Genomic DNA, 16,390 nt, shown 5'->3' with positions numbered 1-16,390 from the left:
CATTGTGAAAGGATTTTATGCTGCTTCCCTTGGGTAAGGAGGGAGCACAAGAGACCGAGTAGAAGTGCTTACGAGTCCACGTAGTGCCACCTGAAAAAATGCGGGATCCTTCATTTCGATGCCAACATATGTACCTACTCTTGGAGTCACATTTCAAATGATTTCACACACCCCTGGGGGATGTCTGACCAGGTATTTCTGCACCCATATACCAGCCTGACCCAGCACAAACTGTCATGCTGCTCCAAACCGCTTCCTGGCATGTCAGCCCATGGCGGCTCAGCAATGGATGTCAAGAGGTAGAAAGCATGAACAGAAGCAACTTGCGAAGCCTCTCGCTCAGCCCACTCCCATCTTTATTTGCTCAGAGGATTCAACTCTGTAGACATATCTTAGAGAAGAAAAATAATGGAAAATGCTTCATATGCTACTTCATCAACATCTTGCTGGAAATCAGTCCTTGGGGAAGCCTGTGGTTCAGGCAAGGTCACACCAGGAGGGTTCACACTCCTGTGGCCACCAGTGGTGTGTGCCCAGGCAAAGCACCCTGAGCTTGTCCCATCCCCAGGGATGTCATAAAGCATCACCTCTCCCTTCAGTGAAATACTTCCATTTCTGCTCTTTCACCTGGTCATCACACAGCAGGACCCATACACAGAATTTGTGAGCATCATCAAATATTGAAGACCTAGTCTTCGTGTTTCTAAGCTTTTGAATTTGCTTCCAGACGACTTTGGTTTAGACTAGATGATCTCCACAGGTCCTTTCCAACACCAACCATTCTGTGATTCTGTGACTTTCTAAATACTCTAAAGCACCTACCAGATATTTAAATACAAACAAATATATTAAGAAATATCCAGGTTTTTGATCAGCCTTCTTTTCAAAAGCAGATTCCAGTGAGACCTACCATTTTTATTCGCCTGTAGAAACTAACCGTTCAAGATAGAAAATGAAGCAGAAGACAAAACCCCAATAAGCTACAAGCTCCTTAATTCCAGAGTGCTGTCAGCAGCATGCGGCTTTCATATCCCACATAACTTCTGAGGAGATTTAAGAGATGACGAAGCCCACCTGGTCAAGCCTGTGGCTGCTGCTACTGCAGACTGAACGGCTGTGGTTGGGAGCACCGGGCAGCCCGGCAAACGTGGTGCTTTTGTAGCAGCTCACAGCACAACAGCACGTGTGGATAGAAAAGGTGAAACTGAACAAAACCATCACGGCAAGTGAAGGGATTTGATTCCAAGAAAATACGAAAATATTAAATAGGAAATGATCCTGGCAGTCTAGAGTGAGAAACTTGGTAAGGAAGAATGGTGAGAGAATGTGAACAGAAATTTAGAAGTGATGGACAAGAACTGAGCAGCATTTCAATAAATAAAGCTACAAAAAAAGGCAAATACCTTTAAAAGCTGCATCCACAGAGGTATCATTACAGAAAAGCAACAAAACTGCTTGCTTAATGGCTCAGGTGAAACCACGCTTGGAAAGCATTCCTCCTGTCCTGGTCATTGTACGAAAACAGAAACAACATGTCACGAAAATGTGCACTGCGGAACTAGTTTTTATGGGAAAAACAAACATTTAAAGATTTTGCTCTGGCAAGGACTGAAGGGGATGTAACTGCAAATGCATCAGGAAGCCACGAACTGCAGCTGACACTGCTTAGGCCAATATAAAGCAAGTTGCTGGAATAGCAGTTGGAAATTAAAAATAAGCATTATCAGAAACTTTAAATAGTGTACAGAAAGAGAGGGAACGATCTTGTTTTCCTGCACTGGATGTTTTTCTATGGTTAGATTTTTTGATGAATTAGTAGAAACTGTTTAATTCCCCCCCCCCCATTATTCATAGTTAGCTTGTTGTTAAAAACAAGAAGACGTTTGTTTATTATTTTGACCACTACAGAATGACCTTGTCGTTTCAAAATTGTGCTGATGTAGTTAAGGCTATATCAAATTCTTCTATGGAGACAGCCTGCGGGTCAGTTTTATTATCAAAAAGCGGCTTTAAGGAATTCTAAAGCTAAAAAATAGTTAGGTATTTAAAATCTGATGAAAAGTTAGCCCTTATTCAAGAGAGTGGTTTTCTCCTTCAGCAACTGGTTCTCCTGTGCTTGTCCTGATTTCATTGTCTGCAAAAAAAGTGTAAATAAAGCAAGTAAGAGCCCTCTTCTGTGCCACCTGGTGACTCATCTGTGCTGAACCCTACAACACATCAGCAACTCTTTCGGTGCTGAAATCAACAGGACTCATAGAAATGGTGTTGAAATCCACGGATCCACCACAGCTTGCTTTGGAAAATCAGATTACAGGATGAGGATCTTGGAATTTAAGTGCTGGAATCTATGCCAACACGCTCCTGTGAGCAGCCTGCCCTAACAGACACTACAGGGGCAGGACTGAACGCTCGCTCTTGTAAAAAAAGGTCAAAAGAATTATTACTTGACATTGTAAAAGTTAGCCCAAGAGAAATTTTTATACCTTAGAAATAGAAGGACATCTATAGTACGAATCTTAGGAATTTACATAGTGTAAAAAGTGACAGTGCTCAGACTGGGTTAAAGCCCTTCTAGTGCAGTAGAGCTGTCTGGTCTGTATTGGGGACAAGTCTCAGCATAAATGCGTGTATTAACGGGACCACCCCAAAGCCCAACAGCAGGAAGGTGTAATGGATACCCTGGAACAGCACGGGGGGTACAGACTGGGAGTGCTGCTTGTGCTGCTGCTGCACAGAGATCTTTACTGCGCTAGTGTAGACTGATTGTAGCTGCAAGCCAGAAAGAAAACACCCTGAGCTTTACAGAGCTGTCTGCTGTCATCCTCTTTATGAGACCACTTGCAAGAGGAACAGAAATCATGCAGAAGGCCGTAGCTGGGCTTCTCGCACCTTGTTGTTTATTCTAGTACCGCTGTGCAGCACACGGTATTTACAAGACGGTTCCTACTTCTCTTCCAGAAAGCCTCTATTGTCCTGCTCTACAAGTCAGGTTTAGACTTGATTTCCAAGGCCTCATGGCTGCGAGAAAAGTGGTATCACAAACACGATGGGAGAGCACAGGAGGTAAGAAGATGGGGAGCCAAAATCACTGGTGTTCTGATAACACTGCTGGAGCAGAGCCACAAACAGGGAACTCCCACACCTGGCTTAACAAATGTGAGGTCAGCATCAGCATCTCACCCTCCCCAAAATTAAGGTGTGTGTCTTTCACCACAGGGGTGAGTTTGCTTTCAATGTGGATTTGCAAGCATGGACTAACAAGGCTTAACTGAGACATTTAGACACTTAACTGGCCACTCTGCAAATTTCCCAACATGCCATTTCTTCCTCTGATTTATATAGTCTTTAACTTTCATTTGAAGTTAAATTCATTGCATTGAAAGCCTCACTGCAATGCCTAGGAACCAAAACACATGCCAACAAAAACAATGAGCCATTTTGCCTTGACATAATTTATCGGCCTATTCATTTCTGTCAAAAGACTTGGAGGTAGACAAAATTTATTGAAACAAAAAATGAAGTAAATTGCTACAGCAGCCAATTGTTTGCCCATTTAGCTTTGGCAGAATGGCTGATCTCATTCTCCTCCAGAACTGAAGAAATACATAGGAAGTTTTGGAACCTTAAGTGCTTTTTCATGATACATATGCTAGAACACACAAGCCAGGCACAACCAAGTGGCTGAGAAGGCATAATAGCACTTACCCTAACACAATTTTCTCACATTGTCTAAAGGAAAGTTAATACGAAAAAAAAGTGAAATTTTAATTTTAATTTCTTTCTAGCTCAATTTCAGCAAGACACACTAGCTTTAAAAACAGAGAACTTAAATTTTCAGAGCTGGCAGTCAGCAGGGAAAATAATCTGAAAAATTCCAAGTCAAGAGGAGTCCTTTTCTGCTTGTGCATCACCACAAAATCAGGTTCTGCATGGCAAATTCAACTTTGTTCAACCTCATTGGTCTCAGTGGGATAACGGACGTGTAGGTGACCCACTTTGTGACCAAAACAGAACATTTCCTGATACGCAAACAGTAACTAAACTCCCTTTATATATGGCTGTGCTGATCTTTTAACACCAAGGGTACCAAAGTGTTAAGAGCTTATTTTAGTCACCAAAGAGCCAAAGACCAAATAATACAAAAGGGAGAAATTCTGCAGGTTACCAATTTCCCCGTAGGTCAAACTACACATTAACCACCATATAACATCAACCTATGAATGTTCAGCTCCTGGGTATTTGATGTTACACGGTGAGGAACACGAGCAATTGCTTTCCTATTTATTGGCTCATTCTATGGAAGACCAGAGATTCCCTAGAAACTGTCCTAAACAGAAAAGAGGACTGAAATTAGTGATGGGGGAATGAAATCTTCAGGCACTTTGAGGACGACTATTTTAAAGTGTGCCATCAACAATGAGGTACTGTGTATCGCCTGGAAATGACCACTGCCAAAATGCTGTGACAGTAACATGCATATGAAACTTTTTGCTTGTACACTATTTGTTAAGTACAATTCGAAATTGTTTTGCCCAGAGCGAAGAAAACATTGCAACTTTTCCTGCACTATCTGTTTAAAAGCAGCGGCTGCAAACAATACAAGCTATCCTTCTTTAAAAGTCACAAAATGCACAATATTTGCCACCCGAAAAACAACTGCCACCGCAGTTGGTCCCAGTTCAGGGACAGGGGTGTGTATGACTGAAGAGTCACAGCCTGAAAGTGTCACAGGTCTGACACTTCTCTACAATCATTGCACTATTAAAAGCTAAGACATTTGGCAAGGCTGAACTAGCGCACTATATATTTTACCGATTTAGTAAAAAATACATAATAATCCCCTCTGAGATAGCTTGTGTAACAATTACTGGTTCAAATAAATATGAACTATTTCAATTTGAGTACTCAGGGTAGAACTTTTGAGTTAAAACCTCCAGCAAGCATTCCCAAACATAAACGGGAAAACTTTACCCAGCTTAGTACTGAGTCCAGGTAAAATGGTATTACTAAAAAAACTATGAAAAAATCTGAATTAACTTGAGCACTAGGGAAAACATGGAAGCATAAAAGTGATCTTATCCAAAAGTCTTCCGTGTCTCTTCCTTGTTACACTAAATGCATAAGAATGCACTTGCGACTGAATGTTCCTTCATTCATTTCAAAACTACAGACTTTTAATTCGATAAGCAGCTTTGTTTCTATCAACTCATTTGTAAAAAACACCATCAAGCTTGTGCTCATTAAATATATATATGTATATATAAAAACATACAAAAAGTACAAGATAAATCACATTAAGAAACTTTTACAGTGTAATTGTCCTGATTATTTTATTCTTAAGGGCCAATTTTCTTTTTTTGTGCACAGAATCTCAATGTGACTGTTGTTCCAGAATTCAGCATAGTGCCACTGCACAGACTTCACCTTCCTGTGCAGTCCATTTAAAAAAAAACAACCCAAAAAACAACACACACCACAGGACAAAACATTCTTCTTAAATCAAATTCTATTTGTGAATTCAGCAAAATAATTTCTATAAAATAAAACAGCAAAATATTTAAATAGTATAGGGTGGGCTGTATCTGTTTTGCAGGGGTATTTGGTTTTTAGACAGGTTCCAAAAAAATTACACACATTCAAGTTACCAATTTTCATTTAAATACAGTATTTACTGATGCGTTTCTTGAAGTCTTTAAACAAATGTTTATTCTGGAATAGAGATACCTCAGAATTGTATTGACTAACCAGTAGTTTCTTTTATCATTAAACCCTGCTTCTAATGTTAAGATTTCCTGTATAATGGATAAAGAGCTAAGACAATTCTCGCTTCCAAGTAGAACTGTGAACGAGCAGAAAACCAGCAAGTTAACTTGGTGCAGTGGCACTCACGAGTACTGTGTGATTTTGTTGACTTCCACTTCACTGGGATGCAGTAGAAGGAAAGTGTTAGAAGTTTATCTAATAAGCTCTACCAAAGAAACAAAACAAGCACACCAAATACAGTCTATTATGCTCCAGGCATCCTGGCATAGCAAATTTTTGCATATTTGTTTTAAATCTTTTAAATTCCTATTACTGAAAACTAAGTGTTCTTTATCCCACCCAGAGACAGAACTGTCAAACATCAGATACGAGGAACATATGTGAAACTGAAAACCACTTGTTTGTCACATTTTCCCCTCCCCTTTTTATAGTCTAGGTGTAAGAAGAAAAAGTTCTGAGCAATCCAGTTGTCACATTGGGACAACTGCTGTCACTTGTTTGTTTTTCCCCCTCATTGGCTACACTAACTTGGTGTGAAGCCATGCTAAATGTTACAGCATAACTATAGCTTCAAAGTGATTAACCTAATACCAGAATGAAAAAGGCAATGAAAAAAGATCTAGAAACAATGTTACATCACCAATTTTCCACATCAACCAAATAATTAAAAGGTTACCAGCCATTACGTTGCTCATAGTAAAATCGACTTCAGTGGCAAAGAATTAACATGAAACTATTTTTGTGGTTGACATGGATAGGCTTTTTTCGTAAAGGAGTTGATCCGACTGCCATGAGGCAGGCAACACTGGTTGCAGAGCGCAGCAGATATACCAAGAAATTATTTTTTGTTTTTGTAGATCTGTGAGTCTCATCAAGACAAAAAAAATGTTTCTTGCTCAAGAATTAACAGTCAAACATTAATATACTATATACACCTTTGCCATTTACACATTAGCATCAGGCCATTTATTACAAAACACTATACACTTTCCACTGCAGGCGGGTTATATATTGACAGCAATTTTCTGCAGATAAGACAGTGAATAGACTCTCCACTCCATGTTGATTAGGAATAGTTTTTTCTAGTTTTAAATATTAGCCAGACACAGAGAAAAGTTGGACTGTAAGGCCTGGGTGCACAGTCTTGATGGAGCAAGTTAATTGATTATGTGCATTTCACTAATCTTTTGTCTGAGGCGGGGAAACTTCTTCACTGCCTTCATAATTTTCTTGTGCTCGTTGGCCAGTTCGCTGAGGGTTGTTCATATGATGTGCTGCCGGGCCTGTATATGGCTGTCCATGCACGTGGTTATTCTGGAATAAAGCATAAACATTTTAAAGGGACATTAAACTTGTGGACCGTTTCCTAACCCCTTGACATTCAGACTATTGAAAAGTATTCTCAAGCACGCTGAACTTGTGTAGTAATATCCACAGGAACACACATCACAGTTTCTTCATTCCTCTGCATCACATCGTTCACTTACCTTTTAATTTACACAGACGGTAAGCAAACTTTCAACTTGTAAAGATAAAAGGATTAGTTAAAATAGTAATCTCAGCTTTTGAGTAACAAACATTTACATGCAAAGCAAAAGTAGCAAGAAAGAAAAAAAGGGAGACAAAAAGAGGCTGCCTATGTGCTGCAGACATTGAACTGTGCACGTATTTTACCAACAGATTCAACCAGCTTAAATTTTTTTCCTATGGCAATGGAAAAAGCATACCTGCCTTTATGCAGCATATTTCAGTTTTCAAGAGGGAAAACTTTAATGTTACAGAACTGAATGAAATCTAGACCAGTGGTTTCTCCAGATGCTCTGTCTCAGTTTAAAAAGTCATACACACATCTGGCAAATGAAAACATCCCACCATCTATCTATTGTTTTGCAGAGTTTAACCAACTGTGAAGAAACCAGGACTACGAAGATTGTGTGTGTTAGTGAGAAAGGCCGTCTCTTGCAAGAAAGTGAACACATCACACGGGTCATGGTGAGGTTACGGTACGCGTCTGAACTCAGGAGCTCAGAAAGGAGTGGGAAAATCTGTATGACTTACCAACTGCTCTGCTGAGAACATCAAATAAGGAAAGCAAGATGGAGGAAAAATGGGTTTGGGCAGGAAAGGAAATTAAATTAGCAGATTTGGAATATATAAAATGAATTGGAACAAAAATGGCAACTAAGTGGGGGATGTACTAATTTAGTTAACTCAGTAAAAAACATGGTTATGATTTCTTTCAGATCTGCCTTTCCACTGAGAGATATTAACAAAGCAGCCTTTTAACAGATTTAGATTCTATATGTACTGAAAAATTAAAGATCAGGGTTCATAGCACAATTAACACGTAACAAAGCCATCTGCATTTTTCTGAAAGCCTTCTGACTACCTAAACTGAAATTCAGGCCTTGAGGCTTGATTTTGTATTTAAAAACAATAAAGCAACTCAAAAAATATTATCGATGTCAACAAATACAACAGCATCAAATTCACTACGCACTAGGCTGTGATGACATCTGTCCCCTTGCTCCTTCTATGAACGATTAATCTCTGATCTGGTAACATTAAAATTTTCACCTGAAACCTCTGATGGTGAAACTGTTCTTGGCAAAATGGATGTGAATCTTTATTCCTACAAGTGTGATATTTGACATGATATGCTTCTGGCTAAGTACCTGTAATTTAAGTTACCACAAATGATAAAAAACGTTAACCTCAAACTCTGAACAAATGCTTCAGCTCTGAGCTTTTACCTGTTGATACTGGGAACCAGGTGAATGGGGATACAGTGGGGCATCTTCAGGTGGAGAAGACTCATGTTCATCTGGGGCATCAGGATCATCTGGTTCCTAAAGTTTGAAAAAACATTTAATTAAGTAAAACATACTATGATTATACTCTCCAGAACCAATCCTACATGCAAGTGACTGTTTCAGACATGCTCGGAGAAAAATTCCACCCCATCACGTCACCCAAAGCTTGTACTGTGCTACATAAAAATTCCCGCATCAATGTATTATTGGGAAAACAGACCCATTCACAATCTATTTTACATGGTGAATTTCAATTCTATACTGTGAATTCTTTAAGTGACAGATGCCTATGAAAACAGTAATAAATGTGGAAAAATGCACAAGAGTATGTAACAGAAGCCAACAAAACCAGAAATCCTTATTTATAAAATGTGTTACCTCTATAATGACTGGAGGCTGTTGCTAAAGTTAATTATTTATAGAAGCACTTCTCTCAATTTTATTACCAGAAGTCAAATTAATTCTTTACCTCCTCTGGGCAGAGTTCACAAGCTTTTGCCAGAGTCATTCTAGCACTGTGAGATCTCTCTAGGAAGTAGCCATTTGAAGTTTCATTGCTTTGTATTGGTGGAGACCAATTATTATAGGTGTACTGGGGGTTGCCAGTGTATGGTCTACGCTCCAGCTCATCTCCAAGCCATTCTACTGCCCAGGTCCATTTTCTCTTCAAATCTCCATTGCTCTGCATATGGAAAATTAACAATTCAGAATTATTTTCTCTATTCTTCAAAACAGATCTATTTTTCCCTGCCTATACATCAGCTACCAGAGAACAGACTATGAACACATAAGCTGCTGTTTAAAAGACTCTATTTCAGAGTCTTCAGAGAGTCCTTTTTTGCACAGAGAAAACTTCAACTCTGATATGAAGCCTGTGGATTTGCAGCTGCATCACAGAATCATGACTGCAAGTTTAATCAAACTGCTTTCAATCCCACCTATTGACCTTCTGAAACAGGAAGGTTCAAATGAGTTGTACTTCAAAGTTTTAATTTCATCAAGGTGAGGAAAACTGAATAATGGTGGTTTTAAATTTTTTTTTAAGTACACAGAACTGGAAAAAAAGGCAGAAAGAAACAGAATGAAAAGCATCACCTGAAGGATCTGGTAGGCTACAGGACAGTTGCTGAAGAGAGCTACCATGCACTTTATACACTGGTAAGCTCTTTTCTGATAATGATTCTTGGAGCGCTGAATGGTGTCAAATAGTCCATCCCTGTCATCCGGGATTCCCTTAAGTGCATTGTGAATCCTAAACACAAACAAAAAAACCCCAGAAAACTTCAAGTGTTAGAGTTTTAGTGTTTGAATTAAGGCTTCATTTTCAATGTAATTATAAAAGGATAGCTCATATTCTAGCTTCTGGTTTTAGTAAGAGTTTTTTTTTAATCAAAAAACTAACTTGACACATCACACACATAACATAATTTTACCACACATGATAATACTTAAACTCTCAGAATAAGATATATAAAGCATGTAAGTGTGATTAGTTCTAATTACAGCAATCAACTTCAACTGGTAACTTTCTTATTTTTAAAATCAACTGCATTTACAAAATAGACCTGCTAACCCAATAGGTCCTTACAGAACTGGAACAGTTAAATCCACAACAGAACATTCACTTACTTAACAGCTATGCTTCTCAAAGCTACGCTCTCTTAGATGCAGTTCCCCTGAAGAGAGACAAATGGTTCACATTTGTGCATGGGGATAAGGGACTTGGGCACTCCCTGGAACTAAGCCCATCTTCTGTGCCTTCTGCACTCAAATAGCGGGTGGAGGAAATAATTGCCACTCTGAAACTGTGCTAGAATGAGAACTGCCATACTTTTGACTTTGGAAAAAAAGTCAGAAGGGCATGGAACTGACACTGACATCTGGAAGAGCTACTACACTCATTGCAGGAAAAATCAATTGCCCTCTTTCTCCAGAGCCCTGGCAACAGTCACTGAATGGACTCAAGGCAGCTGCCAACCTAGGCTCCATCTATAAAATGACAATGAGATTTACTTCAGCTGATTTATCTTAATGGTACTTGTAACCCTATTATCCCAAACTTGGCACTTGAAGGTGTCAAATCAAGAGAAATTTATGAGAGCGAGTTTGATGCCATAGAGCAGCAGCAGCCATCTCACAGTGCAAGAATACAAGCAGCACTTGTATAAGATCAAATGATGCTTGTTTTCTATAAGTTAGAAGATACTACCATTTACTATGGACAATTACACTATATTTGTTTGGTTTTGTTTTTTGTTTTTTGGTTTTTTTTTTTTTTTTTTTTTTGAAAGAGAAGACAAAGATAAATAGAAGTCTATGATTATCACAGCAAAACCAAGAACAGAGACCAAGCAACTCCCAGAAGTGGCAGCAAGAAATTGGAGGATAACTGCAGCTGGCCACTTAACAGCCCTCTGCTGAAGCCTAACACCACTCCAATGAACACTACTATTCCTGAGACTGCAACCTTGAATATGCAGTGATGTACATCGCCCAGTATAGTGAAAGCCATACTGCAACAGTCAACCTCCTTCATAACCCTTTACTTCAAACATAGCCCTATTCCAAACAACCACTTCCATGATTTCCCACCTGCGTTTGCACTCTAAAATATATTATTTTATTTCACATCTACTAAAGTATATGGACTTAAAGACATCTTATGGAAGTATTTATCAGGAAGAAAACAAGAAACAAACTGCATTATATATGCATTACATATACATGTATATGCAAAACCAAAAAGCCAATGTATAAAGGGTATTCTCGTCCCTTATCTAAGCTGTATTTCCTATAAAGAAAATGAAGAAATCCCTCCAACTCAGCTTTCATGTTTTGAAGTGTGGTAGGCCAGACCACCACCTTCTCTTAGCGCATCTTCTAAAGTAAGGCCAAGCAACTGATAACATCCAAGAGCACAAACTACTTCTACAGGTTAAGTACATGAGTTCACTCCAATACCCTTATTGCAGGCAGTAAGTGTGCTCTTAACTCAAAGTATTTTAAATGGCACAGGAGACATGGTTGCAAATTATTTAGTAAATCCATTACTACCTATATTCACTTAATGTGAATCAGTGACATTTTGAAATAGGTATCATGTTGATGACATTTGTTTTGTGTTACCCCACCTACTACTTCTACAAAAAACTTCTGAAAAACTGACTGTTCTCTCAAATAGTCAGCATTTGCAATAATTACTTTTTTTTTAAATCTCAACTTTCAAAAGCCTTATTCTGTAGACATATGAAAATAGGGGTTGATACTGGATGAATACTTCATGTATTGAACCTAAAATTATCTTGAAATGTGATCAGATAGCAAATATTTATGTATGAAATATGCTTTTCTCCCAAGTTGACACTTCATGCATCTCTTGGTATCACTACTATGACTGACATTAGACCGTTGAGTAAGACGGTTCTAAGAATCAGTATGAGCATCTCACAGTAAATACAAATGAGTTTAGCCTAAATGGCACATTCTCTTGTACGTGAAAAATCTTATCTTGGGTTTATAGGACTAAGTAGCAGATTTCTCTATAGTAAGGAAGGTCAAGGGAAGAAAAAAAAAAAGTAGATTTATCTCAAAACTTGAGATAGAAGCAGAAAAAAATGCTTTATTCCTGTATTTTCACGTGATATACAGGGTGTTTCAAAAAGATGGACACAACTTCAAAGCACAGTGATTTCAAATTGGTTTCATCTTTTTGAAACACCCTGTATACTCACAACAAACATTTTGAAAGAATTAGCAACAGAACTGCTGGGAAAACAACCTATACAAAATATAATAATCTTGAATTATAAAAAGACAGGTATATACTAACCTGTGAGTTTGCCAAGAGTCCTCAATTAACAGGATTTGCAGAAGCAGATCCAAATAAGGTCGAAGCTCATATGTATATGAATATGCAACCTTAAAAAGTGAAAATGCAGAACATAAGAAAGCATTCTTTGAAGCATGCAGATTATATGGTGCAATACAAGAAATGAATTTGAAATGAAATTTACTGTAATGTAAAGGGTATTTCAAGATACCATGCATACTTGTTTTTAAAAAATGTTGATTGTGTCAGGATTTTTTGGGCCTTTTTAAAAAAAAATAGAACGTTTTGTAAATGACATTTCCCCATGAGTTTCTAACACAATTGATCTAAAGCTCCAAGCATGAGATGATAAGAAGCTACCTTAAAAAATACCTTTAGAAAAGCAAAATTACAAAAAGGTATTTTTCAGTGATATTGTTACTTTTAGACAGTATGTTCAAAAGTTACCCTAAAATGTAAAATCCATGGCTAGCAAAATAGCAATAAAGTGATTTTTATTATGATTCTTTCAAGTGTCAAACAAAAATACATAGAACAATGTGATGTTTACATGGAAAAAATGGGCTAATACAAAGATGAGCTAACAGAAGTCAAAAATATTATTTAGAGTGGAAAAGTATGATTAACATTACAGAGATTACAAATTAAAAACAAGACAGTCTCAAAGATTCTTTCCTGAATCTGAAGCCAAGTATGTTCTGCAGGCTTCTAAAAAAGAACCTTATGAACATACCCAAAAAAACCCAACATGGGAGATCTTAGGAAATGCTTCTAACTTTCCATGCAACCTAAGAAGCTCTTTCACAGATAATGATGAAAAGGTTTTAGGAAATGCTCTTGCAGCACCTAAAGACCACCTCAGTCTACTTACTTTCCATCCTTAGCATAGCATAGCATTCCTAACTCATAAAAGGTCAACTGCTCTCCTGAACTCATAAGAGGACTTCTCATAGTACTCCAACATGATGTATAGACCTAAGAGTGTAATTCCTGACAGAGGATGCCATCTTAAGTAAAGTTTATTTATCAAGCACCTGTTCAGTATTAAATACAACATTTCTATAAACAAATAAATACAGAATCTTACATCATGCACATTTATATTCCCATCTTTCTCCTTGCTTTTTATTTTTACCTGCCAAAGAAGTTCACTGAGGACTGTGGAAGAGAACTGAGGATTCTCCCAACAGCAGAAACGAAGCAACTTGATGGTCTCTTCAGAGTTGCTACAATCTTCAATAATTTTCTTCACATAACTAGTTCTCACAAACAAAATGTCTGCTACGTTCTGCTGAAGTGCCATTATAGGTTGAGATAAATTAGGATCACCGTAAGGGTTGGCAAGTGGGGGATTACCTGGAACAGTTGTCACAGATGAAAAGGTACTGAAGTACTGTCAGTGTAGACACAACAAAACATAAATTGGTGTAACTTATCAAAAAACAGTAGATAGAAAAAGAACCCAGCGCCTCCCTAACAGCTGATTTTCTTTGAAAAATATGGTGGTATGAAGTAACTAAGTTTTCTGATTGTGAAGCTTGACACTTGCTGCCTGAGAGAGCTACTTGTCCCTCTCAGGTACAATTATGTGGTGACAATCAAAGCAGAAGAGCTGGAGACATGTTCATATGCAAGAAGATAAATTACTGAGAGTTTCCTCAGTGAAATTCTCTTATCTCCTGAATTTATCTGCTTCACTGGTTGCGTAACAAAGCCCAAATCAATTGTCTTTTAGGATGCAAGGTCTATTTATTTCACTAGGCAATGGGAAAGGGTTCAGAGGAATACCTATGTCAAAACAGTCCTGTCTGAATCTCTAGTGTAGAGAGAAGTCATATACTCTTGAAAGAATAAAAAAGAATGTATCTGATTTAGTAAGCTTCATTTTGTTTGATGAAGGACTGTTGATTTGCTCCTGATGTTTCTAAATGCAGCAGTGTTTCATTGTCTGAAGAGGCCCAGAAGTGCAGGTGAGAACTTTTCTAAATTAATAAGCTGAAGCAAAAAATAACTTTAGTCTGTAAATACTAATCATAATTAGTAGTCAGAGTAATGTTCATACAAAGTAATTTTTTTTTAGTACAAAATTATGAATACTGTGAATATGCAATCATTTTTCATAGGTAAATCATCTTTTCAGTGTAAGCCTCAAATAATACACTGGAAACAAAACCAAATCAAAATTGCCAAATGGTTCTGAAGCTTATTATAGCACAGTAATATTTTCAGTTCATTAATCTTACTATAGTACATTCTAGCCTATTGACTTTATAGCCTGACACATCAAGCTGTAATGAGTTTGCCATTAAATAGCCTCTCTACAGATTCCTAATTAGGGTTTCTAAAATATGTTTAATAGAACATGTACATATACAGGCTATAAAGTCCACGTAGCCCAATATTCTGTCACCATTTCTCAAAGATAACTGCACTCTATTCAACTACTAGAGATATTAATGATTTATACTGTGGTTGACCAATTTCTAGCTGATTCTTTATCTTTTAAAAATTAAAGTGCTGGCTTCTGTTTGCTGTCTTGACTGCAAACAAGCACCAAATAATTTTCAAGAGCTATCCACAACAATGCAAGATCCTGTTACTGATACGCAGTTTTAGCTATTTCAGAGCCTGTTAAGAGTGTTTTTTCTGTATAGATTACTTTTTGTACTGGTAACGTGAAAGTAACTATTATTTTATTGCCTACTCAGAATCAAAAGATCTTTCTGCAACTCTTTACAATGAGCTTAAATGATTCTAAAATTATTACTATTTTGTAATCAAACTACTACTCAGTTGTCTTCCTGTACCTTTAAGGAATAAGGCAAGAAGCATAAAATACAGAACAGCTTTCTGTCTTTACACAAAAAGGAGTTGCTAAACATAAAAAACAAACATTTTTCCAGCTAAGCCATTTTACACGTAGTAGCTAAATATATACAAAAGACATTTACTGATATATTCAATTACTCTAAAGAAAATTTAAAATTCACTATACCATTAATAGAAGACTGCATCCGCGATGACACATTGCAACAACGGATCAGTTGTGACACAACAGTGTACAGCTTCCCCAGTTCAGCATACTGGTATTTAATTGGAGGACCTGGACCTTCATCCAGAGCCACAAGCATGAAGGTTGCAGGAACATTTAGTTTCAGAAGTTGTGTCTTTTCTGCTACACCTTTACAGGGAAGAAACAAAACAGAACAAAAAGATCCAGCTTGTTTCTCAGACAATACTTTTTATTTTTAAGAAAAATAACTAGTGTTTACAATGTTTCATAACTTGTCAGTTGCTGGGTTTTATTATAACCATCATTTATGCTTTCTGAGGAAAAAAAATCCTAATCAAATCAGTAAAGATGCACAAGAAAATTGTGTTCAGTTGAAAAATCACATTGAAAGAGAGCTCTAAATGACTACAATCTAACAGTGCTCATTAGCACTTCGGTAACCAGCATCTATGTTAAGAGCAAGTCTTTTGGCCAAAGAATCAACATTTTCATTGTGAGGCTCGGGACAGGACGAACACCCCCCCCCGCCCAGTATATTTTGTTATTTTTTCATCATGTCCTAGACAAATCAATTAAAAATTTAATACATTTCCAACTGTGCCACGCTATGCAGTAAGTGTAAATAAGAGTGACAAAAACAATTTAAGATAAAAATGAGAAAACCACAAAAAATAAATCCAAACATACAGCTAGTTTCACCACAAAAACATACTACATACCATGCTTACCAGTAAATTCAACTAGATCAGGATGCTCAGATCCCCATCCAGCCTGGCCTGGAATGTCTCCAGGGATGGGGCATCTACCACCTCTCTGGGCAACCTGGTTCCAGTGTTTCACAACCCTCATTGAAAAAAATTCCTTCCTCACGTCTAGTCTGAATCTCCCCTCCTTTCGTTTAAAACCCTTACCCCTTGCCCTACCGCAACAGGCCCTGCTAAAAAGTCTGTCCCCACCTTTCTTATAGGACCC

At 37.7% G+C, this 16,390-nt stretch overlaps 1 protein-coding gene across 3 annotated transcripts in view; it reads right to left on the bottom strand.

Annotated features, from left to right (window-relative positions):
• Positions 1-5,311: 5,311 nt before the first annotated feature.
• Positions 5,312-16,390, bottom strand: part of USP9X (ubiquitin specific peptidase 9 X-linked) — a 109,911-nt gene continuing 98,832 nt past the window's right edge. For 2 of the 3 annotated variants that reach the window (XM_082058246.1, XM_082058245.1), the window contains exons 39-45: positions 15,401-15,586; positions 13,541-13,761; positions 12,406-12,494; positions 9,672-9,828; positions 9,046-9,258; positions 8,517-8,612; positions 5,312-7,077 (exon numbers count right to left, since the gene is read on the bottom strand). In XM_082058246.1, the coding sequence (XP_081914372.1) occupies positions 6,943-7,077; positions 8,517-8,612; positions 9,046-9,258; positions 9,672-9,828; positions 12,406-12,494; positions 13,541-13,761; positions 15,401-15,586 (1,097 nt within the window). In that variant the 3' untranslated portion in view covers positions 5,312-6,942. The other variant, XM_082058247.1, reaches the window with a different exon arrangement.

The sequence above is a fragment of the Streptopelia decaocto genome (genome assembly GCF_964273445.1).
Source record: "Streptopelia decaocto genome assembly, chromosome: 1".
NCBI classification, from domain to species: domain Eukaryota; kingdom Metazoa; phylum Chordata; class Aves; order Columbiformes; family Columbidae; genus Streptopelia; species Streptopelia decaocto.
The sequence above is the reverse complement of the archived record's forward strand: the minus strand, read 5'-3'. Positions and strand labels throughout refer to the sequence as shown.